The sequence below is a fragment of the Schistocerca piceifrons genome, chromosome 6 (genome assembly GCF_021461385.2).
Source record: "Schistocerca piceifrons isolate TAMUIC-IGC-003096 chromosome 6, iqSchPice1.1, whole genome shotgun sequence".
NCBI classification, from domain to species: domain Eukaryota; kingdom Metazoa; phylum Arthropoda; class Insecta; order Orthoptera; family Acrididae; genus Schistocerca; species Schistocerca piceifrons.
Window position 1 is genome coordinate 389,654,608 of NC_060143.1, and position 26,834 is coordinate 389,681,441.

The 26,834-nt window shown below is 41.7% G+C and overlaps 1 protein-coding gene across 1 annotated transcript in view; it reads left to right on the forward strand.

Annotated features, from left to right (window-relative positions):
• The window catches only part of LOC124803337 (neural-cadherin-like), a 251,418-nt gene that overhangs the window by 71,060 nt on the left and 153,524 nt on the right, over positions 1-26,834 (forward strand). The window contains exons 7-9 of the mRNA XM_047264522.1: positions 7,214-7,386; positions 12,868-13,014; positions 13,279-13,475. Coding sequence (XP_047120478.1) covers positions 7,214-7,386; positions 12,868-13,014; positions 13,279-13,475 — 517 coding nt within the window. The remainder of the gene's footprint in view (positions 1-7,213; positions 7,387-12,867; positions 13,015-13,278; positions 13,476-26,834) is intronic.

The window sequence follows — 26,834 nt, forward strand, 5'->3', positions numbered from 1 at the left end:
ATTTGTAGACTTAGAGAAAGCTTTTGACAATGTTGACTGGAATACTCTATTTCAAAATCTAAAGGTGGCAGGGGTAAAATACAGGGAGCGAAAGGCTATTTACAATTTGTACAGAAACCAGATGGCAGTTATAAGAGTCGAGGGACATGAAAGGGAAGCAGTGGTTTGGAAGGCAGTGAGACAGGGTTATAGCCTCTCCCCGATGTTATTCAATCTTTATATTGAGCAAGCAGTAAAGGAAACAAAAGAAAAATTTGGAGTTGGTATTAAAATCCAGGCATCAGAAATAAAAACTTTGAGGTTCGCCGATGACTTTGTAATTCTGTCAGAGACAGCAAAGCACTTGGAAAAGCAGTTGAACGGAATGGACAGTGTCTTGAAAGGAAGATATAAGATGAACATCAACAAAAGCAAAACGAGGATAATGGAATGCAGTCGAATTAAATCGGATGATGCTGAGGGAATTAGATTAGGAAATGAGACATTTAAAGTAGTAAAGCAGTTTTGCCATTAGGGGAGCAAAATAACTGATGATGGTCGAAGTAGAGAAGATATAAAATGTAGACTGGCAATGGCAAGGAAAGCGTTTCTGAAGAAGAGAAATTTGTTAACATCGGGTATAGATTTAAGTGTCAGGAAGTCGTTTCTGAAAGTGTTTGTATGGAGTGTAGCCATGTATGGAAGTCAAACATGAACAATAAATAGTTTGGACAAGAAGAGAATAGAAGATTTCGAAATGTGGTGCTACAGAAGAATGCTGAAGATTAGATGGGTAGATCACATAACTAATGAGGAGGTATTGAATAGAATTGGGGAGAAGAGGAGTTTGTGGCACAACTTTACAAGAAGAAGAGACCGGTTGGCAGGACATGTTCTGAGGCATCAACGGATCACAAATTTAGCATTGGAGGGCAGCATGGAGGGTAAAAATCGTAGAGGGAGACCAAGAGATGAATACACTAAGCAGATTCGGAAGGATGTAGGTTGCAGTAGGTACTGGGAGATGAAGAAGCTTGCACAGGATAGAGTAGCATGGAGAGTTGCATCAAACCAGTCTCAGGATTGAAGACCACAACAACAACAACATACACTTCCTTCAAAATTTATTAAACTCTGTAAGTTTTTTTATGTATTTTCTTTAAACTTGCTCTTTTTTATATGTAGTGTTGATATTATTCACCGCACAGCGAACAACTTGTTCATTAAAATTGTCCCAATTGACTTTGCAAGATCTGGGGCTTTCCTTACGAGGTGTTGAAAATTTTGGGGATTCACCTGCCTGGAGTCTTTGTAGTTCTATCTTGATTCGCTGGAGATACATAAGCCATAAACCAGTTGTTTCGGCTACTCGTTTGAAAGTGGATGTTAGTTTCAATGGAATACCTAGCACAGCTTCTTTCTTCAAAAACTGATAGACACTTGCAACCAATTCGCGGTTTTGACTATGACGAACTTTGCACTTTAACTTGTCTTGTACTGGTGGCCTCGTCAGCTTGGAATGTGCTCCCCCTCACACAGTAACAACACGTCTGATTCCAGGGATCAACTGACATATGAGTACAGTAGACTGCGCACCTTGTTGAAGCCAGATTTTTCTAGGAACAGGAATTTTGCGCTGCGTTAACAGGACAGAACCAACGCAAAACTTAAATACGTCAAGCATTTGTATTCTTCCAGAAAATGCAACTGCAATCGCTTTATCTACTCAGTACACATGTGCTATATGATAACAGTGCTAAAAAAACTGTTTTTACCTCAACCAAAGAGCCAATATGTACAGTACTGATGGATTACGTGATAGCAACGAACGGAAAACTCCTGGGTTTGCCGATAGCTAAACGTATAATGGACAATGAAGAAGTTTATTTGCTCCAGACTGCGAATCGCAGAAAAACAGTCTCCGTACCAATGTACATGCCCAATTTTCGTCCAAAGCGCTGCGCGAGTTCATTCGTTTGTTTGGAAGGGGAGGCGTACAGCGTTGGCCACCTTCTGGCCGATCGGCGATCACAGAATCGAGGCAAACGTCCTGCAGTCTTTCTCAAACGACTTTACAGAAACTATTCGGTAAAAAAAAATCATCTTTGCGTTACTTATAGCTTTATATGTCAGATTCATGATGATGTGCCAACCACTTCGTCAATGGTCATAGTTATTGTGCTAATTACAAGGGAGTAAGACACTGCCCGAAATTCGAAAAAGTTTGCAATGAAAAATAAGGGTCGCTATGATTTTGCGTCCAGTGCATATTACATAAACCGTTGCTGCATATGAAGTATAGATAATACATCGATTTTTTCTTTACATTTGAGTGGAGGTCCCTATCTTTCACCAAGCTCGAAAAAATTGATCTGATGTAGCACACTCATTATTTTGCGATCGTCCAGCGCCAGCGAAAAAACCAGAGTGAAATATCCACAACATTCCCCATATTTCATAAACGTTTTGAGATATGGAAATTAGATTTTGACAAATGATACCACACAAAGAGACGAGTATTTAGCCGTATGGTTATTATGTAAAAATTAATTATCTGCCATGTGACTCTACTAACTACAGACTTTTTGATGAAAGACTGTAATTTTATAGGCCATCGATAGCTGGTGAAATGCGAAATGCTATGGGTTTTCGAACAACGTAAGTGAAGACACTACACGTTTATTTTGTTCCAAGGATGAGGTTTTTCATAAGCTACTGACCTTACTTTTCCACAGTCCCTCACGTAATTAACTTAATAAACGACTGTTTGAGAATTCTCGCGCAACTGTATCTGCACAACATGTTAGTGAGGTGACACTGTGTAAACCCCACTGTTTTTTGGCAAAAGAAACAAATTTTATCATAGCAGTAACAGAAATGTTCAGGTTTTACTCAAGATTCGCCGCTCATGACGCTTCTGTGAAAATTACAAATGGGTAACAACCCAGCGGAATTCTTTTTAGACACTAACGAAAACAGAGGCAACAGATCTTTTTGAATGGTCACCATGCAATTGTGGCCCTGGAGGGACTACACATTATATTCACAGAAAATGTGAGTGTAAGTTTCAGTTTAGAATGGCACTTCCCCTCCAGCGCTCGGCATTTGCCCTACACCGTCTTCCCGTAACTTCCACCACAATCACTCTCCCCCTTTGTTCCCTCCCGACTGCGCATCTACGGGCCACAGTATTCTGTGCGGACTGTGATACGGTTCTGAAGCGAGAGAATGAGAATGTGTTGAATATATTAGTTAACTATCACTTAATCGATGTCGAAGAGAGGTTCAAAACTTAATTCAGATTTACTCACTGCCAGTTTGCTCTTCTATCAACAATATATCTTCCTCAGAATTGAAACGCACTTGTACTTTTTTGGCACACGTTGTAGCCATTTTTACTTTATCCAACTTGCAGCAACTGTTTCACTATATTGCCATGTGCAACCCATTAGGCTGTTCCAGAACCAGCTGGCTTGTCACGCGTGACATAAAGCGCGGGCGCATTACAAATTACGCTCAGTCGAAAAACACCTTCACGATTTTGTCACTGTCGAGGGGACGACACGATACGCCGGGAGCGTTACGTACTTTGTGGCGCAAAGTCCTGCTGCTAGAAGAACCCACTTTACGATTTTCAAGTCTGTTTACATGAACTGTATTTTGCCTTTAGTATGTTTCTAATCGGAAGCTATTTCAAGTTTGCCGGATGACACAAGATAGGCAAGGACGCGCTGAAAAGCAATGCCTCCGTGCTTTTGTGTGAAAACTCTCCAAGCTTTTTACATATCGTAAAACAAACGTTATTATATCGTTATTCTTCATTTCTTTGTATCTGCAAATCTCTGCCGCTAGAAGCCTTCGAATTATAGCTTGTGATATTGTGGTGTGTAACGTAACTATGTCGATGTGTGAGAAGCAGCGTGCTGTAATCGAGTTTATGATTAGGACAATTTGTCTGCACATGGAGCACCGTCTCCTCCAGCATGACAACGCAGACTACACACGAGCGCTGAACATCTGCAACAATCTGACGCCATGGGTTCACTGTCATCGATCATCCTCCACACAGTCCCGACTTGTTTTCTTATAATGGCTCTGAGCACTATGGGACCTAACATCTGAGGTCATCAGTCCCCTCTAACTCAGAACTACTTAAACCTAACTAACCTAAGGACGACACACACATCCATGCCCGAGGTAGGATTCGAACCTGTGATAGTAGCGGTCGCGCGGTTCCAGACTGAAGCGCCTAGAACCGCTCAGCCACTCCGGTCGCCTTGTTTTGTTTTGTTTTGTTTAGCCACCAGAGTTTATACTCTATTTAGACTTCGAAAACATATATTTACATGGAATACATAATTATTCGTACAAAATTCGTATTTGTGGAATTGAAAGATCGATCAGTCAATTTTCTGTAACAAATATTTAACAAATACTATGATAAAGAAACCAGACATTTTTATGTTATCAGTTCACACTATTTCTTAAATTTAATAATAAGCGATACAGATAATGGCATTTTAAATATTTTGTGGCTTGTGCTCAACTATCATGTATGCAATTATGTAAAATGTAATAGTCAGCCAACCGTTTGCACACAATTTTTTTTAAAAACTCATTAACCAGGTTTCGATGGTTCTAAGACTATCTTCATCAGAATGGTAAAAGTTACCTAGCATAATATATAAGGTATAAGTAATATACATAAAATAGATAAAAATGTGAAAATTCTCAACCAAAACCAGAAAACTGTACTTACGTGAAATCACATAACAAATTTAAAATTTCGGCAACAATGCTCTCGTCAAATGACATATTTGTGTTCCATGAATCAAGAATAAAAATCATAATAAAAATGACAGACAATTATTACAAAATGATAAAACCATGGTTCCAAGTGGCGACACAAGTTAACAGCTGTAACGGGCTAAGACTGGCACATACACAGCGCAAGAGGCATCAGACTAAACGGCATGTAAGCCGTCACTGTCATGAGATGGACACGACGATTAGTAGTGCCATCTAGTAACAAAACGGCAAACTTATAACATCTGAGTTAAGGGCAAAATTACGTGGCTGTGCGTATATACTAGTAACATATAGTACCCAGATAATGGACAATGTGAAAATTCTCAACAATAATAAATTAGTCTTTTTTACAGGTAGCTTTTAATAAAGTAAAAACCTGACAATGACAGTTGGATAAGGGAAACCGACATTCCAGACGCTACTATGGGGAAAAAATTAGAAAATCAGGAAATTCCAAGAAACGGCTCTAAACCTTGAAAGAAATTTTTATCCGAAATCGTTGGCTACATAATATCCTCTGCGTGGCTCCACTTTCGTAAATGCATGCACATATTTGCGCGTTTTTAGTGGACAGTCATTTTCAAATGGCTCTGAGCACTATGGGACTCAAGTGCTGAGGTCATTAGTCCCCTAGAACTTAGAACTAGTTAAACCTAACTAACCTAAGGACATCACACACATCCATGCCCGAGGCAGGATTCGAACCTGCGACCGTAGCGGTCTCGCGGTTCCAGACTGCAGCGCCAGAACCGCGCGGCCACTTCCGCCGGCAGTCATTTTCCTACCGCTCGGCAGTGCCATAGGATAAAAATGGGTCCCTCATTTTTGCAGTTATCTCGTAAACTATTATCTGAACAAAAAATGTCGTTAGACCTTTCTGTAGAATTCTTTGGGAGCTTTCAGAATTGTGATCATAATTTTTTTTCACAAATCGACAAATAATTTTTTTCACGATATTAAAATCTACGCGAGTAATACTTTTTTCCACTAAATGCTGCATAACTATTCAAATTTTGTACAGAAGAGTCTAGAACTAAAACTCAGCTATCAAAAATCCTGAAAAAATGTATTTCTCGAAGATCGGATGCCAGCTCCACCGGACTCACAATATTCTGAAATAATGCCCGATGCCAACATCAGTCTACATAGTTTTGACGCATGGCTATGACATAGTCGAAGTTGCTCCGCTGCCGATTGGTCGGCTGTCTGAAGATGTGCAGGAAGCTCGGGATAAGGACACCCGGCATTACCGAGAAGATTTTACTCGCAAACATTCACTTGAGAAAGCGATGCATGTCGTGTTCCAGCGGTTACTGGTTTTGTGGCGGTGTTCGTAGCGACAAACACTTGGCTGTGGAAATGGCTTACGAAGTCACCGCCACACTTTTAATAGCGGGCCGACCGGTCCGCTGGAACAGTGAACAGAAAGATGAAAGCCCAAACACTCATATTAAATAAAAGTCGGTACTTATCTTTTATTAATGAAGATACAGTAACACAGTAGTGAACTCGGTGTCTACAGAAATCTGTCTAGTTCGAGTCGGAGCGGCTAGGTCAGCGTCGGCTGACGACAAAAAACAACTCTGCTGCGATGAACACACAACTGACTAGCAAGTACACAAATCGGTGGCGAGTATACAACTGAGCGGCGAATACAGAACTGTCCTAGCGCTCGCGACTCCAGCGCTTAAGAAGCCAGAAGCCAGCGGTGGCGCGCGCAGACTTGCGGCGATTTCCTGTATCGCTGGCGCTGCTTATACGGACGGCGTCCGGACTTTGATGCTGCCAACCTTTTGGCAGCGGGCTCGGGTGGCATTACTGGCTAGGATACAACAACTGGCACCTTCAGACAGTTCATATCGAGAGTCCAGAAAATGATAACTGAAGAAGATAAACAGATGCCACCTGACGTAGAAGATCTGCTTTGCAAACCAGTGGACAACCTCGACAGCTACCCTTCTGAAAGCAATAATTGTATAGGCAACGAATTTGATCATGTTTTCTATTGAAAAATGCAAAATATAGAATAAAACATTTCAATACGGCAATGTTGACTTCTAATTCGTTATTAGCGACTTCACAATAATTTATGCCCGAAGTTTTACTCGAATCCACTAAATTTACAATCCTTGATCTGGATACTCCATTTTGAATTTTTTGTAATTTCAGCATCAAATTACTAATTAGCAACCCAAATAGTCTAAAAGAACACAGTTTTATAGAATTTTATATCCATTTCTCCATTATGTCCAGTTTTGAAGCGATATAGCCCACTGTGTGCCGGGCGTAATCGGTCGGGAGCCAGTGCATTCCATATAGTGGAAGTGGTGCTTTAACTTGCTTAGTTGTCCGCGCGGATTTTCCATTGATTTAATCACATTAAATGTGAAGTAAGTGTGTAACTTCCTTTTCACTCTTTTTACAGGGACAGCTACCGTATCTATTACTGTAAAGGACGTCAACGATACACCGCCAGAGTTTTCGAAAGATGAGTGGTTCGTGGAAGTGGATGAATCTGACGGCGGTAGTGTGCTGGAGAAGCCGATTCTTACAGTGACAGTAGGTGATCAGGATGAGTTTAGCACGTTGCAGTACGAGGTAAGATAATGTGACAGAACACCTTGTTGTTAACATTTCACCAGCGTTATTTGCACCGTAAGAAATTTTGAGCTGTTTAGCAGTTCATTAATAGTTTTCACACACTGTTTTCTATGAGAGGGCTACTTTTGTATCATTGAGTAGTTTTCTTGGAAGCGACGGCAACGCCTACGAATTTCTTATACTTTCACAAAGATTCCATTACGTCGTAAATGTGGTGCGTACTGCTGACAGCATTATACACTACTGGTCATTAAAATTGCTACACCATGAAGATGACGTGCTACAGACGCGAAATTTAACCGACGGGAAGAAGATGCTGTGATATGCAAATGATTAGCTTTTCAGACCATTCACATAAGGTTGGCGCCGTTGGCGACACCTACAACGTGCTGACATGAGGAAAGTTTCCAACCGATTTCTCGTGCACAAACCGCAGTTGACCGGCGTTGCCTGGTGAAATGTTGTTGTGTTGCCTCGTGTAGGAGGATAAATGCGTACCATCACGTCTCCGACTTTGATAAAGGTCGGATTGTAGCCTATCGCGATTGCGGTTTATCGTATCGCGACATTGCTGCTCGCGTTGGTCGAGATCCAATGACTGTTAGCAGAATATGGAATCGGTGGGTTCAGGAGGGTAATACGGAACGCCGCGCTGGATCCCAACGGCCTCGTATCACTAGCACTCGAGATGACAGGCATCTTATTCGCATGGCTGCAACGGATTGTGGAGCCACGTCTCGATCCCTGAGTCGACAGATGGGGGCGTTTGCAAGACAACAACCATCTGCACGAACAGTTCGACGACGTTTGCAGCAGCATGGACTATCAGCTCGGAGACCATGGCTGCGGTTACCCTTGACGCTGCATCACAGGCAGTAGCGCCTGTGATGGTGTACTCAACGACGAACCTGGGTGCACGAATGGCAAAACGTCATTTTTTCGGATGAATCCAGGTTCTGTTTACAGCATCATGGTGGTTGCATCCGTGTTTGGCGACATCGCGGTGAACGCACACTGGAAGCGTGTATTCGTCATTCCCATACAGGCGTATCACCCGGCGTGATGTTATGGCGTGCCATTGGTTACACGTCTCGGTCACCTCTTGTTCGCATTAACGGCACTTTGAACAGTGGACATTACATTTCAGATGTGTTACGACCCGTGGCTCTACCCTTCATTCGATCCCTTCGAAACCCTACATTTCAGCAGGATAATTCACGACCGCATGTTGCAGGTTCTGTACGGGCCTTTCTGGAGACTGAAAATGCTCGACTGCTGCCCTGGCTACCACATTATCCAGATCTCTCACCAACTGTAAGCGTCTGGTCAATGGTGGCCGAGCAACTGGCTCGTCACAATACGCCAGTCACTACTCTTGACGAACTTTGGTATCGTGTTGAAGCTACATGGGTAGCTGTACCTGCACACGCCATCTAAGCTCTGTTTGACTCAATGCCCAGGCGCATCAAGGCCGTTATTACGGCCAGAGGTGGTTGTTCTGGGTACTGATTTCTCAGGATCTACGCACCCAAATTGCGTGAAAATGTAATCACATGGCAGTTCTAGTATAATATATTTGTCCAATGAATACCCGTTTATCATCTGCATTTCTTCTTGGTGTACCAATTTTAATGGCCAGTAGTGTATGTAGTAGTCATATTGGAGGGCTGGCTAGCGCCCTTGTCATATCGGTGAGTAATTGAACAGTTCGATGTTGTATGTCAATCTGATGTCGTGAGAGGTGAGTTACATGTGTCCGCAGAGTGGGTTGTCACCGCAGTTATCTTCGTTAAAAAGTCAACCACATGCAGAACTTGCTTCAGAGCTTGAAACCCATCACGCGCTCTGGTGCCAACTTTTCTCTCTTTTCGTCATCACCACTTTCATTGGTAGGCCTACGTGGGTTATTCAGTTATGTCACGGACTGAGCCAGAATGAAGTGTGCATGTTTGAACAAAAATTACGTACGCTGGTATTTTTAAATATTGTACTGCGTCTTTTTGATTAATTGTGCAGCTAAACCATGTCTTTGCCTCCTGTACGGACGCAGTCTCCTGTGTACCTTCTTCGGCGCTAGCAGCTCCGAATTTTCCTTACTTCTCTACTTCCTACCAAACAACAGAAAGCCTTTCTTCGTAAGTACGAATATATTAATCTCTGTTATCCTACACGGAACAACTGCATATACAATTCCATGCACAGACAATCATCGGACACTGATTCCTTCAGATGTGCAATCACTCCGACTCTGTCCAGGTGTGTCAAAATAAAAGAAAAACACTCCCTTCCGTGACACCATCGTGATTGTCACAGTCTTCTCTATTTCATGGCACGCAGTACATCTCCACTGTGAGATGTCAAAGCACGGAGTAAACTGTCAAAGCAGCATTCACCGCAACGCGTAAGGGGAAAAGAAAGGTGCTCTCGCCGCCCTGTCTTCAAAATGGGCGGCGTCCAGCCACACCAGAATACCTGCAAAAAAAAAAAAAAAAAAAAAAAAGAAAGAAAAAAGAATACTTTCATAGGTAGCAGTCATCATTCGTAGGTAGTATAGACGTTGGGCAGCATGTCACTTTACAAAAGCGATACGTTTTACCGCACTACTTATGGAATTACCAGTTAGACGTCATTTGCAATATTAGAAGTTTCTGTTTTTAGTGTAAATTATGATGGAGTACTTTGCGACAGAAACTTTTGGCAGATGTTTTGGAAAAAAAACTAATGTTACAAGAAATTATGAAGAAAAATATTTTTTACTTCAACCTGTGGAATCAGCCAGGAGCACTGATGGTCTGGTGAATGGTGGATGGTTAACAGTACAGGCAAGAAGTAAAACAAAGTTTTGTAAATGTAATAGTACCGAAGAGTGAGCTATATTCATTAATGAGATATCGTAAGAAGTGTACAGTAAACAGCTGAGAAGAATGTCTACAACAGCTAAGGCAGGTAGCAGGGAAACAGTCCTGCTCGTTCACTTCTGCCCTGCGCCAGCCCGTGAACTGTCTCTCTGAAAAATATTGCCTTACCAGAAACTTTAGTGGCAGCCTTGTTGTGTGCCGTTTTTCGCTCGTCATGGATTCACAGTTTCTTCCATTTTTTTTATTAGGGCTATTTTCTTTTGAACTTCCGATCGGTCACGAATTTAAAACCATTGTGAAAAATCCATTAAAGTTTTACGGAGATGTGTTGCGCAGTGTCTCTAGCATGCATGTCTATCGCGTCACGCCGCAGTTTTCAGTTTTGAGTGCACTGTGAGCATGTAAAAATGCCTAGAACAGTATTGTCTCCTGCCAAGTGTGAAGTGGCTGCTGAGGGGTTGCTCCTGATTTCATGCAACCCGCATAACGCAACTGTCACGCATTTCATTCCTTATGACAATTCTTGGCCACATTCTGTAGGTGCAGTGAAGACATTGCTGTAGCGTTTTCGATGAGAAGTGTTTGGTCTGCCACCATACTGCCGACACTTGACTCTCTCTGATTTTCATCTCTTCGCTTACATGAAATGCTGACTATGATGACAGCATGACAACGAGCTCCAGACCATTGTATGGAATTGGCGGAAATCACAGGTGGCTGCCTTGTCTGACGAGAGTGTTGGAAAGTTTATACCACACTAAGACGCGCTGTGACAAACGTTTAAATGGCGACTATATAGAGAAATACCTGGAAGATGTAGCTAAATGTTCCACGTAAAACATTATTTTTATTTTAACTGTGCTTTCCATTTCACAACTGATTGGTGGTTGATAAAAAATAGTCCTTTTTTTTGAAACTTCCTGGCAGATTAAAACTGTGTGCCCAACCGAGACTCGAACTCGGGACCTTTGCCTTTCGCGGGCAAGTGCTCTACCATCTGAGCTAACGAAGCACGACTCACACCCAGTACCCACAGCTTTACTTCTGCCAGTATCTCGTCTCCTACCTTCCAAACTTTACAGAAGCTCTCCTGCGAACCTTGCAGAACTAGCACTCCTGAAAGAAAGGATACTGCGGAGACAAGGCTTAGCCACAGCCTGGGGGAAGTTTCCAGAATGAGATTTTCACTCTGCAGCGGAGTGAGCGCTGATATGAAACTTCCTGGCAGATTAAAACTGTGTGCCCGACCGAGACTCGAACTCGGGATCTTTGCTTGCAAGGTTCGCAGGAGAGCTTCTGTAAAGTTTGGAAGGTAGGAGACGAGATACTGGCAGAAGTAAAGCTGTGGGTATCGGGCGTGAGTTGTGCTTCGGTAGCTCAGATGGTAGAGCAGTTGCCCGCGAAAGGCAAAGGTCCCGAGTTCGAGTCTCGGTTGGGCACACAGTTTTAATCTGCCAGGAAGTTTCATATCAGCGCACACTCCGCTGCAGAGTGAAAATCTCATTCTGGAGTCCTTTTTTTTTTTTACAGCTGCGTTGACATAGGGGATAATTCAAGTGAAACGTAAATGAAGACATGACATCCACATTAAAAGCAAGCAACAGACGAGAAAATCCTATCATTGGCGATATTTTATCTGGACCAAACGAAACATGTATCGTAATGAACAAACACATTTCAGTAGCTGCATACACAGTACCAGTATTATAAAATTATTGATACGTCACTTACTGATAGCATGGACACAAATGCAGAATTCGACCGACTTACTTCGGAAGTAGCAGAACAGGGAAAACGTTAGGCGGTTTAATGTATTTACGTCGCTCGTACCTCTTCAGGTAACTCACAGCTACAATTTTCATGTAGTTGCTTTCATGTAAATGTTTCTAGAACAGCGAAAACTGTACCATGTAGCACACATTACCCCAACTCACAGCCGTATTACTCATTCTTCTCAGATGCAGATTGTAATATAAGATGTTTTGAGTTCTACAGCATCTGACAGGTAGCAGACTGACTCATAATGTCATAGCAAGGACAGATGGCTACAGCGAGCGTTTTAGTGGTAAATTCAGGATTCGCTCATTTTGAAATTGATATTTTAAGACAAATAATTTGTGGGAATATTATACGTAGTTCATTGAAAATGAAGGTGCACCCAGTTAGCCAATAAGATCATTTGAAACTTCTAAATAAAAAAGTTGTAATAAATCGCTATTAATATCTTAATGATCTGTGTTCTTATTCATTTTATTATCTCATCAATACATTAAATCATAAATTGTAGCAAAATTTTGCACAATGAAATAATAAATATTAGTTGCTATGTTATAGGATTTTAATTTGAAAATTTCTGAGAAATATATTATTCCAGACTAGTTAATAGAAAATTTCCTCTCGAAGTGCGCACGCAACGAATTTAGCCTAGTGGTCTATAGACTATGGTACAGACAACTCAAAATAGCTTTCTATGGAAAAAGATCTAAAGAAAAGTGAAAAAATAAAAACGAAGAAAAGTAAAACATACTCAAGCAACTCGCATATTTCGTAATTTCAAGCTGTTTTCCGTCATTTTTTGTGCAAGCTGGGAGAAGGTGGTTATCGTCATTTTTATTTGCAGGTGGTTCGAAACAGCGGCTATGGATCAGACAAATTTTCTCTCGAGAGGAATAGTGACGGAACTGCATCATTGAAAGCAATTAAGCCGTTGGATTATGAAGACGTCCACGGGAACGTATTGAGATTCAAGATTCAAGTTACTGATAAGGTTAGTAAAGATTGACCTCCAAAAGCATCACAATGTATTTCCCCGGAAGCGTTAACGAAGAATGTGTATTTTATCGTGTGTAGTTGCATGCAGCAGTGTGTGGTTCTTAACATCTACAGCAACATTTAGTTACGGTTGTCAGAGGCGAATAAGTTTTAATTCCAACTAAAATACACAACTAAAGCTTTTTTCTGTTTACTATAGATAAAGCCCTTCAGTTTACTTTCAGTTAACGGATGTTCATTGTGTTATTCTCAATTGCAGAATGAGAATGATACTACACAGCAACACCATACGACTTACTCGTGGGTTTCTGTTAAACTCAGGGACATCAACGACAACTTCCCAGTATTTCAACAGCGCAATATTGAGGTTGCAATATCAGAAGACGCTACAGTGGGAAAAGTAATTGCAGCGTTTGAAGCGAAAGATGCAGACCAGGACAGAAAAAGTGGTGTGACGTACACCATAGACCAAAGCTCCAATACAGGAAGGCACTTCCGCGTAAATTACTTTGGTCAGGTGCTTCTCGAGAGAGGACTCGACAGGGAAGACGTATCTCGTCATGTCGTAAGTAGCAAGTCATTATCAAATTATGAGCGGTTGGAGGCCCTCAGTATAAAAACATATTTTTGTGAAAAGCAAATAAAGTGTTATAACGTTATAGGAGACCCTAAATAGACTAATAATTTCAGTTACCGGTTTCAGCTTCTTGTGAATCTTCTGTTACAGACGCTTCAGTATGTTTGGCACAGTGTGAAAATAAATTAAGCCATGTTAGACTGTTGTCTGTATTTTACCTATGAAGTACGAGAGGAAATGTATCCGAGTGAGAGAATGTGTTAAAATACAAGCTTTAAATATCTTCCTGTAGCCTCAGGTCCATCGGCAGTTATTACACAACACAATGTCTGTCAGTAAAATGGTGACAGCTCTGTTCCGCATCTTCACGCCAATATTTTGCTACTAGAGTTGTGTCAAATCAGTTTCCATCCACGAATTTTTTCGTCGTCAGTTTTAAGTCAAATTTTATTTGTTTGTATGCTTGGTGGTCACAGAAACCTTAGCGTAGATTGGGACCTGTTACAGGACGGTTGCGGGGCTATGCATTGAATTTACAAACTTATGTACATTTTTGATCTGTTCAATAGCATAGCCCACATGTTGTCAATAGTAAGTCATTACTCTTATATTTTCACATGAAGCCATCAGGCATTACTGATATAGGATTATAACATATGAATCAGCTACCGATTAAATAAATAGTAACATACACACACACACACACACACACACACACACACACACACACATATATATATATATATATATATATATATATATATATATATATATATATATATATATATATATAAACACACATGGTGTTTTTTTCCACTGCATGCAAACTCCAGGGACTGATCGATGAGAAGTTACAGAATACAGAACAAAAAACGTCTAACGAACTTTTGTCTGGAAATATATGGTTTCCATGCTAGAGATCGTTTGTTCAATCATGCTTTGTTACAGAGACAGCAGTCTAACACATGCTGTACCATGCAGCCACAGTTACAATATGCATGGTTTCCTCCTAGAGGGCGGTACTGTTCCTCATTTGTCATGCCCTAGCGCCCTCTCTTGCCATAGCAATTAGTAATGTGCCCTATTCGCTGCTCTTGCTATACAGCGTTGTACACAATGGTTCCATATTCAAATCGAGAGCTTACCAACATGATGTTTACTTATAGAAAGGGAAATGGCAACGGGCGGCAAGCAGCAAGGTTGTATCAGGAGACCTATCCCCGCCCACAACAGCCATAACATTCAATGTTTGCAACAGTGTTTCGCCGTTTGTCTGAGACAGGGTCGTTTCAGAAAGGAGGAAATTATGAAGGACGTACCCAAAATGTTCAGACACCAGACTTGGAGGAAAATGTTATTAACACTGTGGAAAGTGACCGCCATGTCAGTACCAGACAGTTGGCCTGGTACAGGGTAAGCCGGACGACCGTGTGGAACATTCACCCTGACAATTGCTACTACTCTTATCACTTACAGCGTGTGAAGGGCTTAATAGCGACAGACCTCCCACATCAGGAGCAGTTTTTCACTGGTTTCTTCATCAGGCAACCACGATTCCATGATTTGTGTCATCCATCTTATTCACAGATGAGGCCACCTTTACATGGAGTGGCATCTTCAACTTTCGTAATAGTCATCAGTGGGACAGTATGCAGAACACCCATGGTATGGTGACAGCGATTCATCAGCATTGGTGCAGCCGGAGTGTGTGGGCCGAGATAATTGGCGACCATATTTTGGGATCAGTGTTCCTTCAACGTTGCCTAACAGGCCAAGTGCCATTGATAATTTGAAGGGTTATGTGGCTGGTATATGATGATGCTCCAGCCCCCTTCGCTGTTAATGTCCAGACACCTCTCAATTGTGTCTTCCCTGCTCGACTGAACAGACGAGAGGGTCCAATTGCATGTCCTCCTCATTTACCAGATTTCAACCCATGCAATTTCTGGTTATGGGGCCAACTCAAAAGTATTGTGTATGCAGAGCCCATTCCAGATGTGAAGACACTGGAGCAGTGCATTCACGTTGCACTTGACACTGTTTGGATGCAACTTGGCTGATGTGAACGTTTGAGACAGAACATGCTAAGGCATGTACACGCATGTATTGAGGCACGTGGAAACCATTTCCAACATATACTGTAACTGTAGCTGCATACTAGAACATGTATTAGATCACAGTCTCTGTAACAAAGCATGATTGAATAAATGGTCTCTAGCATGGAAACCATGTATTTCCAGATACAAGTTCATTAGACATTTTTTTGTTCTGTATCCTCTCATCGATCAATCCCTAGAGCTTGAACATGGTGGGAAAAATAGTCCTGTTTATATGGTATTAAAAAACTGTCGAATTCTTTGAGTGGTGGTAGTACTCATCAAAACAAGAAATCCGTGATAAACATGTGTTTATGGGGAGGGCTGCCTGATGCTCGTTTGCTGATATTAGCCCAGTCGTTACAGTGGCGCTCTCTCAAATTGTCAAATCTGTCAGCAGGGTATTATGATGCCTTACTCACAATACTCTACCTACCATTAGTTGGCCTGCAGTCAGTTCTGTGGTTCAAGTCATGTTGCAGGTGATTTTAGTTTTCATCTTGTATGCATTACTGTCAGCCTCAGGTATGTATCATGGTATTTTACCTACTTCCAAACGCGGATTCACTCATGTTTTTACTGTTATTGCACTGTCTGTACGTATAAGTGGTGTAGTACACTTATATTTGCCCTCTTCCATTGCTCGTAATCAGTGGAGGCCTACTACTCGACAAGTGAACTGGCAGGTATGATATTCTACTATGGTTTAGCAAATGGACATAGCCTGTGAGCCCATGCCCTCTATACTGAAAAATATCCACAGTGCAGAGTGTATTCTATGAGCTGTCTAGCAGACTTTTCCAACGCCTGAGGGACAAGGGTTCCCTTGCACCTTGGAAAACTGACAGTGGAAGGCTTCACACAGTCTGCATGCCTGGCACGGGAGGTGGAAGAAGCCCCTTGGACCAGTGTGCTATGATTAGTAGCAGCAGAAGGCGTGTCTGACTCTCTTATTTGGGAGGTACTTCGTGAACAATTGCTGTACCCATATGATCTACTGCCTGTTAAGGCCCTAAGACCAAAGGACCATCTTGGCAGATGGCAGTTCTGTCAATGGCTGTTGCGTAAGTGGGCTGCAGATCCACTGTTCACAGTCAAGATTTTATTTAGTGATGAGGCAGGGTTCACAAGAGATGGTGTTGTAAATTTCCATAACCATCATGTATGGGCAGCAGTTCAGGAAAGAGGGCATCAACACCAATTCTCAATCAACGTATGATCAGGCATACTTGTCGATAGATAAAAGGGCTATAGGTGCTACCACAAGGGTTAACTGGGGAGCATTATCTGGACTTTCTCATGAATGTATTGCCTACCTCGCTAGAGGCTGTGCCATTGCAGCAAGTAATACAAATGTGGTTCATGCATCATGGTGCGGCAGTGCACTTTCGTCACAATGTGTGTGAACATCTGATGAAGACATTTCAGGACACCTGGATTGATCGAGAGGGGATGGGGGGTGGGGGCACACACTTTGACTTACTCGTTCCCCAGACCCCACTCCCATAGACCTTTGGTTATGGGGACACTTGAAGAAATTGGTTTATGCATGCCAATCAACAATGTGTGGACACTACAGAGCCAGGTCTTCAATGCCTGCCAGTGGGTACAACTACAACCAGGTATACTTCAAAGGGTGTGTCATTCCTTACGCCACAGGGCAGAGGGGTGCATTGCCATGACTTGACGACATGTTGAACACCTCCTGCAAACACGTGTTTATCGCAGAAAATATGCATTTCTGGATCCAAGATTATTATACTTTTTTTCTTGTTATGGTGAGTACTACCATCTCTCAAAGTATTCACACTTCTTTTTCACAAGTAATTGAATTACAGTGTATCAGATTGATATGGAGATTCCCCCAACTTCCCCAGAAAACCTAATTTTCCAGAGAACTCCCAATCTTCAGGGTTCAGAGGCAAGTTGGCACCCTGTGCTTGTGTTTACATTGCATATCCAGGACATAACTGGCTGAACCAGAGGCGACATGTGGTTTCAGTACTAGGGAAGGCTGCAAATCTATTACCAGTGTGGTTAGATTCTAGAGTGCTTGAGAGCCCTGGGGTGATAGTGACAGCAGAAGTAATAAAGATCATTATTCAGTACACGACTCCAGCACTGACATAAGTCTCAGTTCCTCACAAGAGTAAAATGAAAAGCGCTCAAAAGACAACATATCAACATATACAACTGCAGGTACTGAAAATATTGAACCTGGTCAGCCAAAAAACAAATCGTATTGGAGTATTGACACGTAAGTTTTCTTGAGAATGGGAGTTGTCTGCACATCTTGGAATAAGCGTCCACAATCCATTAAAATCAAAACGGTTCTCACTGTGAGGTTCTGGAAACCATTTTAAGCTGCGAATATAACTGTGGCTTCCACCGAGGAACTAAAAATTTCATTGGGTTACGAAATCAATTCTTTGTAACCTACGCTTGGATATAGAAATGCCAGTCCATCTGCCATTATCTGGAGTTTTGGAGCCTTCAGCATAAATCTGGATATATTTCCGGTTTTTATCAGCAATACAGTTTTTAACTGACTGTTCTAATCCGGAATTTGTTTTTGTTGGGATGTAGAAGACATCATCTTTTCAAGATATTTCCTTATACTGGTAACTCTTCAAATAGTTCAGATGTGAAGGCTAGATTAAAGGCAGACTGAAAATTTTCGTGGTCCCACTGGTATTCGATGCTGCCACAAATTCCTCTCCTATACCATGCTTTTCATCTCTGGGTAGCACTTCCAACCTATATCCTCAATATATTTGCTGGATGTTTTCCAGTCTCTGTCTTCCTCTACAGTTTTTACCCTCTATAGCTCCCTCTAGTACCATGGAAGTTATTCCGTGATGTCTTAACACATGTCCTATCACGCTGTCCCTTCTTCTTGTTACTGTTTTCCACATATCCATTTCCTCTCCAACTCTGCTGAGAATCTCCTCGTTCCGTACCTTACCAGTTCCCCCAATTTTAATAACTATGGTAAATAAATTCATTTACTTCTGTTCAACCCTCATCGTTAAACACTTTTACATACTTCTGTCTCCAACACAAGTATCAGAAAACTCCTGTGATTGATCACTCCATGGTGTTCACTTTAGTGATAAATCCATCAAGAAGGCTGTGAGACTTTTTTTGCGATAAACAGTTGTTAGAATCTTACTTATACAATGAACAGACTTAATTTAACTCCACGTAAAGCAATGGATGTAAAGTAACTACAGGTAAAGTTTAAATTGATTATCATCAGATTCTGTAGAAATATGTGCCGAATTTGTGGATTGAGAAAGGAAAAGACCCACCGTGCCTTAATAATAAAATTCGGAAAACAGAGATTTCTGCACTCCCAATTCAAAAAAAGAACGCAGAGATGTCGAAAAGAAAAAGCTGGTAGAAAATCCTGTGTCTATAAAAAGACTGATCAGCGAAGCAAACAGCTTCCACTCTCATTCGTTGGCGAAAGATCTTGCCGAGAATCCTAGAACTTTCTGGTCCTCTGTAAAATCGCTAAGCAGGTCGAAGACATATCCAGTCACTCGTCGACCAGTATTGTGTGCCAGTAGCAGACAGCATAAAGAAAGCTGAAGTTTTAAATATTGCATTTTTAAAAATTAGTCACACTGGAGGGTCGTACAGACATTGTGTTAGACCGCTGCACGAGCTCCCATGCGGAGAACACAGAAACAGGTACCCCTGGCATTGAAAAGTAGCTGCAAAAGTTGCAAACAAATCTCGCCAAGTTCAGACGGAATCAAAATGGCTCAAATGGGTCTGAGCACTAGGGACTTAACTGCCGAGGACATTAGTGCCCTAGAACTTAGAACTACTTGAACCTAACTAACCTAAGGACAGCACACACATCCATGCCCGAGGCAGGATTCGAACCTGCGACCGTAGCGGTCACGCGGTTCCAGACTGTAGCGCCTAGAACCGCTCGGCCACTCTGATCGGCCAGACGGAAGCCCAGTTCGGTTTTATAGAGAGTGCTCTTCCAGAATGGCCCCATACTTCGCTTGCATTTTTCGATGATCTCTGGCTGAATGGAAAGCTCCAAGCGACTGGGGAAAAAAGGTAAATAACTCCATTATTTAAGAAGACTAAAAGAACGAATCTGAAAAATTACAGACCTACATCCGTAACGTGGTTTTTTTGCAGAATTCTTGAGAGTATTTTAAGTCCAATTATAAAGAAATTTCCTTAAGAGAGAAGATTGTATCCATAAATCAATATGGATTTAGTTTGCTCTTTCCCGCTCGATATCCTGCAAACTTGAAGGGTAACAGGAAGATTCCATATTCGCAGATTCCTGGAAAACCTTTGACACAATGTCCCACCATAGACTGTTAAAGATTATCCGACGGTATGGAGCAGATTGCAAGATATGTCAGCGGCTCTAAAACATTTTAAGTAATAGAACTCAGTATATTGTGCTGGACGGCGAGTATTCATTGGAGACAGAGGTATCATCGGAAGGTTTCCAAGGAAGTGTGATAGGACCACTCTTCTCAGGACTGTTGATATTTTTAAAAATATCTGCGCGTCCGATATGTCGATATTTTAAAGAATAGCCAAACATCATCAGCAATTGATATAACGGCAAGGTATCGATATAATGACGAAAGATTATCGACGTATTGATCTATAAAAATATTGGCTGCATATAGTAAATATACTGCCAGTTTTGGATCTGTATATTCAAGTGTTCATTTATTATTAGTTATTCTGTAATGGACAAGCTAGCTGCTGTCTTATCCGCTTTACAGCAAGAAATGAAAACGATGCACATTTGCGCTTAGCGATAACCACTTGGCTGACAATGAATGGTAACTGCTTGTAAGTGGCAAAATAAGTGTCCGGTTGCTCTGCTGTTCGGTTTCGTCATATCGGATTTGCTTCGAACACTTCATGCCAACTTCCCTGGTTTTTTTTTTTTTTTTCATTTCTGCTAACGCCAGAAGTTGTTGTGTCTAAATTGGGTGGACTAGTTTGTTGTTGCAGTTTCTGTTGATAGCGCCCAGCGCTGATTACGTCAGCATATCCCCTCACACATCTCCGCCCACCACAAAATCCAATTTTGTCATTTACATAATGCGCACGTTTTTTAGTTACTGTTTTTGAAGAATGTCGATGTTGCGTTACAAATTGGTTTTTTTAACACAACTGGTGTTCTATTTCTCCACTTCGGAAATCTTGTTATTCCATTCACATCGCCACTCCCCAGTACAACTGGACTTCTTTGTGCCACCTATACTTGCTTCACGCAGTCAAAGAGAAAGATTGGATCTGATACGAGCTCAAAAAGTAGCAAGACTCCTTCACACATTGAAAGTAAAATTATGTTCTACTACAATTTCAAAAGAACAATTTCACATGTTTACCAAAAATTAATACAAATACCAGCACTCCATATTGCCATATCGATATATCCGTGAGACTAATATTGCTGACATATATCGATATCTTCTCCAAAAATATCGATATATTGTCAAAAGTGTAGTCTGAAACAGACTGAAAAGCTTCTAAGAATTTTATAGGGTAGGTTGTGTTGAGATATCATTGTTCAGGAAATAATTTATACGTTGCGCCGTGTCCAAGTTAATTAGCATTGAAGTTAGTCAATCAGGCCATTGCTTGCCCAAATTCAAGCGCCCCCCCCCCCCCCCCCCCCAGAGACAGTGTCGCCAAATGTGTGCTTCATTTGAGTTCCTAATACTGAACAAGAGAGCGATACAAAAATTGGACTTGGGACGACAGTAAGGATGGAACCTGAGCCCAACGCTGAGCAATCTCATGCGCTGTTATCTACCCTGTGAGAACAATTGACACTAATTGTATCTGGTGGGCCGCTTGAACTTGCGCTCTCTACAACCTGATTGGCTAACTTCGGTGCTAATGAAGTCGGAAACAACGCAACAAGTCGAATTTGTTTCTTAAGAATTATTTCTCAGCACAACCTGGAAGACTCTTACAAATTTCTCAGGCTGTTTCTGACCAACCTGTATAGACGATCTGACAGATAGGATGAGCAGCAGTCTGCGACTGTTTACTAATGACGCTGTAGTACCCGGGAAAACGTCGTCTTTGAGTAACTGCAGAAGGATACAGGATGACTTGGATATAATTTCTCGTTGGTGTCATGAATGACAGCTCGCTCTAAATGCAGGAAAACTTAAGATGATGCAGATTAGTAGGGAAAAAAATCCTGTAATGTTTCAATGCAGTATTAGAGATGTGCTGGTTGACACAGACACGTCAGTTAAATATCTAGACTTAACTTTGCGAAGCGACACAAAATGAAAATAGCACAGAAGTTTGATTGTAAGGAAGGCAAATGCTTGACTTTATTTCATTGGCAGAATTCTAGGAAAGTGTAACTCATGTCTAAAGGGGAACATGTACAGAACACATGTGCAACCCATTCTTGAGTACTGCTCAGCTGAGATCGCCACCAAGTCGCATTAAGGGAATGCATCGAAGCAATTCAGAGATGTTCTGCTGTGTTTGTTATGAGTAGCTTCTAGGAACAAGCCAGTACCATTTTGCGGAAAGTGTAATATTTTTGGCTCTTGGAGCCACTACTTAATTCCCACAGGCTTCATCTGATCTGAGCGAGGCAACAGTAGTAAAAGTATGATGTTACATGGTGGATAAGGCAAACACGTCAGATGCTGTTACCTTGGTGCAGTCATCGTGGGAAACTGCACCAACAGAAAATACTTGGGTTTTGACTGACAACCATAATGAAGGTTAGGGGGAATTATACTCTTGCTTCAGTATCAAACCGGTTTTAAGTCTAGGAAGTGGCATTAGGAAGTGGGCAGTTAAGCTTGGTCGTCTGAAGTAAAGTAGATTACACACTGAGGTGACAAAAGTCATGGGATAACCCCCGATATTGTGTTGGACCTCCTTTGTCCCAGTGTACCGGCAGTGCAACAACTCGACGTGGCATGGATTCAAAAAGTCGTTAGAAATCCCTTGCAGGAATATTGAGTCACGCTGCCTCTATAGCCATCCATAATTGCGAAATTGTTGCCGGCGCAGGATTTTGTGCGCGATCAGACCTCTTGATTATGTTCTACAAATGATCAATGGATTTCATGTCAGGCGAACTGGGTGGACAACCCATTCACTCGAACTGTTCAGAATATTCTTGAAACCAATCACAAACAATTGTGGCCCAGTGACATGCTGCATTGTCATCTGTAGCTGAACATAACCATTTCCAGTCAATGATCGGTTCAGTTGCACTGGAGGACCCAGGCCATTCCATGTAAACACAGCCCACACCATTATGGAGAGACCACCAACTTGTGCAGTGCATTGTTGACAACTTGGCTTCGTGACTTCATATGGTTTGCCTCATACTCGAACACTTAACATCAGCTCTTACCAACTGAAATCATCACTCATCTGACCAGGCATCCACCCCCGGTAGCTGAGTGGTCAGTGCGACAGAATGTCAGTCCTAAGGGGCCAGGTTCTCTGGGTCAGAGATTTTCTCTGCTGTGTTGTCCTAATCATCATCATTTCATCCGCATTGACACGCAAGCCATCGAAGTGGCGTCAATTTGAAATACTTGCACCCGGCAAATGGTCTACCCGACAGGAGGCCCTAGTCACACGACATCTGACCAGGCCACAGTTTCCCAATTGTCTAGGGACCAACTATTATGGTCATCAGCCCAGGAGAGACACTATAGGTAATGTCGTTCTTTCATCAAAATGACTCACAGTAGTCATCTGGTGCCACATGCCATCAATGCCAAATCTTGCCGCACTGTCATACATTTGTTGTACATCCCGCATTGATTTCTGTGGTTATTTCATGCAGTGTTACTTGTCTGTTAACACTGATAATCCTATGCTGCTGCTCTCTCGGTCGTTAAGTGAAGGCCATCGGCCACTGAATTGTCCATCCTGACAGGTTATGCCTAAAATTTGCTATTCCCAGCACTCTCTTGACACTGTGAATCTCAACATACTGAATTCTGTAACGATTTCTGAAATGGAATGTCCCATGTGTCTAGCTCGAACTACTGTTCCGCATTCAGAGTCTGTCAATTCCCATCACGCCACAGTCAAACCAGACACCTTTTTGCATGAATCACCTGAGAACAAACGACACCTCCGCCAATGTGCTGCCCTTTTATACCTTGTGTACAAAATACTACTGCCATCAGTATACACGCAGATCGTCTCCCACAACTTTTGTCATCTCAATGCATTATGCGTTCAGGAATGAGTAGTTTATCTTGTGATATGTTAATAATATGTGTTCCTCAGTTAGGAAGTGACAAAGGATTCTATTTTGGCTAATGAGAATGACATGACTTTGCTAATGACCTTGATAGATGTACGAGGGGGGGACCCAAAAGAAACCGGACTCCGAGGGCGCTGCCACTTGTAGACGTAGTGCAGGGTTCTCACGCTAGATGGTGTTAGTAGAGACCTTCATGAAACAGCTGCACAGATGGCGTTCACTGTAGAGCTGAACGTGCAAGTGTGGTATTGTGTTTCTCTGACTTGGCGGGTTAGCTCTGCGAAGTCGTTATGGCAACTTTAAAAGAACAAACAGTGTGTGTGAAATTCTGCTTCCTGCTTAAAAAAACTGCAATGGAGACACACCAGATGCTTCAGGAAGCTTTCCAGAAGGATGCTATGAGCCGCACACAGGTTTTCGAGTGGTTTGGGCAGGAATCAGTTGGAGCTCGTGCCAGCGGATTTTGAGTGAAGATTTGCACATGAGACGTGTTGCTGCTAAATTTGTTCCACGCCTTCTCACACAGGAGCAAAAAACCATCCACATGAATGTGTGTCAGGACTTGAAAACAGAGACTGCACGTGATCCAAACTTCTTGAACAAAGTCATTACAGGGGATGAGAGATGGTGTTACGGATATGACCCAGAAACCAAGCAAGCATCAAGCCAGTGGAGGACTCCCAACTCTCCTAGACCAAAAAAAGTAAGGTAAGTGAGGTCAAATGTGAAGACGACAATCATTGTCTTTTTTTATGTTCGTGGAATTGTGCAACAGGAATTCGTACCCCCTAGCCAGACTGTTAACCAGCACTTTTACTTAGATGTTTTAAGGCGTCTGCGAGAGGATGTGAGGAGGAAACGCCCAGAACACTGGCGATCAGGTGACTGGTTTCTACATCACGACAACGCTCCAACACACACGGCCTTACAAGTGACCCACTATTTGGCATCTCAGAGGTGGTCTGTCATTCCCCACGCTCCGTGTTCGCCGGACCTAGCCCCATGCGACTTTTTCCTATTTCCACAAATGAAAAAAACGGTAAAAGGGGAGCGCTATGACAATGTGGAGGCGGTAAAAACTGCTTCGCAAAGGGCATTGGACAATATCAAACTTGAAGAGTTTCAAACATGCGTTCAACAATGGGAAAAGAGACTTGACAAGTGCATCGCATGTAATGGAGAGTATTTTGAAGGTGACTGAAATAACTTTGTAAAAACATTCATCAATAAATTTTTTATGACAACAATCCGGTTTCTTTTGGGTCCCCCCTCGTATGCATCATTACCCTACATTGTATAGCAGTTTTCTACTTCATGTGAAGGAACATTCATAACGAAAAAAAGAATTGTTTAAAAGAATGATGGTCAAATGTTTTGTGAAATTATTTGTCTAAAAGTGATGTGTCCAAAAGGAAAAAATATAATATAATAGAGAAACGTTTGACACATCTTTGAATGATGCTCAAAATTATGTACAGCAGTTGAGATGCTCATATAGTGATGACCTAAAGAGATCACTTACTCAATTTCCACCAGACAACTATCCTCTAGTGCTCTTTGAAATTCTAAGTTAAAGATTAAACTTCAAATTCTTATTTTGCACCTAATTTGTTGTACACAGTTCAGAGATCATTTGAAGGTGCATCAAACACTTCTTTAATTTATTTTGTTGTTTACTTTCATTTTACAAAAATATTTCACAAAACATTTTACTGTTTGTTTCTAAAATAAATATGTTTTCAATTTTGCTTTGAAAAATGAAACATTTAAACATATTTAAATATTGATTGGTATCATATTATTATTAAGAGTGTATAAGTGAAGAGGAAGTAGAAAAGTTTCAATTTATGCTGTGATTTTATACTTTTTGACATTCCGACTACATCCCTACCAGCAGCTGTTCTTGAAATATCTCAGTATTCCAACAAATTAAGCATTTCTTAACAACCCTGACTACTATCAAAGGACTTAAATCTTTTTTGTAAAACTAGATCTCACACTGTTCAATTTGATACCACATTTGTCCACTTCCAACTTTACATTTGGCTACAAAAACTTGGGCAAAAATCCAATACGGTATGTAATTTTCTCTCAAATCACTAATTTTTTCCATAATTATCCTGATTACTTCCAAGCAGTTATCTTTTTCTCTCTTAAACCAGAACTCACTCTGATCAATTTGATACCACATTTGCCCCTTTCCCATTCTTAATTTGGCTTTGAAAATGTAGACAACAATCATTGCATAATTTCAAAAAATTGTTGTGTTTGGTTCCACCAGACATTTTAACAAAAGTAGCTGCCATCCCTGTAAACTATCGACTTCATTATTTAGGTGGCATACCTAAAAGTCTTAGCTTTTTTCTTCCTCCCTCCACCACGTATCCCACGCCAGTCACCAACATCACCTATCCCACCAAAGGCAAGCCTGCCTGCGAAACCAGTTATGTGATCTACAAGCTAGGTTGCAACCACTGTGCTGCATTCCACGCTGGCATGCCAACCAACAAACTACCTGTCCACATGAATCGCTGCTGCCAAACTGTGGTCAAAAAACAACTGACCCAACCTGTTGCTGAGCACACTGGCAAACATGATGTTCTTCATTTCAATGACTGCTTCAGAACCTGTGTGATCTGAATCCTTCCTAGCAACACCACCTTTTATGAACTGCACAGATGGCAACTCCCCCTGCAATGTATCCTACATCCCTGTAACCATCGTGGCCTCAACCTACATTAGTCATTTTCGTTACCCATCAGCCCCTTCCCAGTTCCACTTCAGCACTACTACCAATGCACATAGTCATTTTACTTATCTCCTTTTCCACTATCCCCCTATCTCTCCCACTCTCTGTCTAACCTCCTGACCGT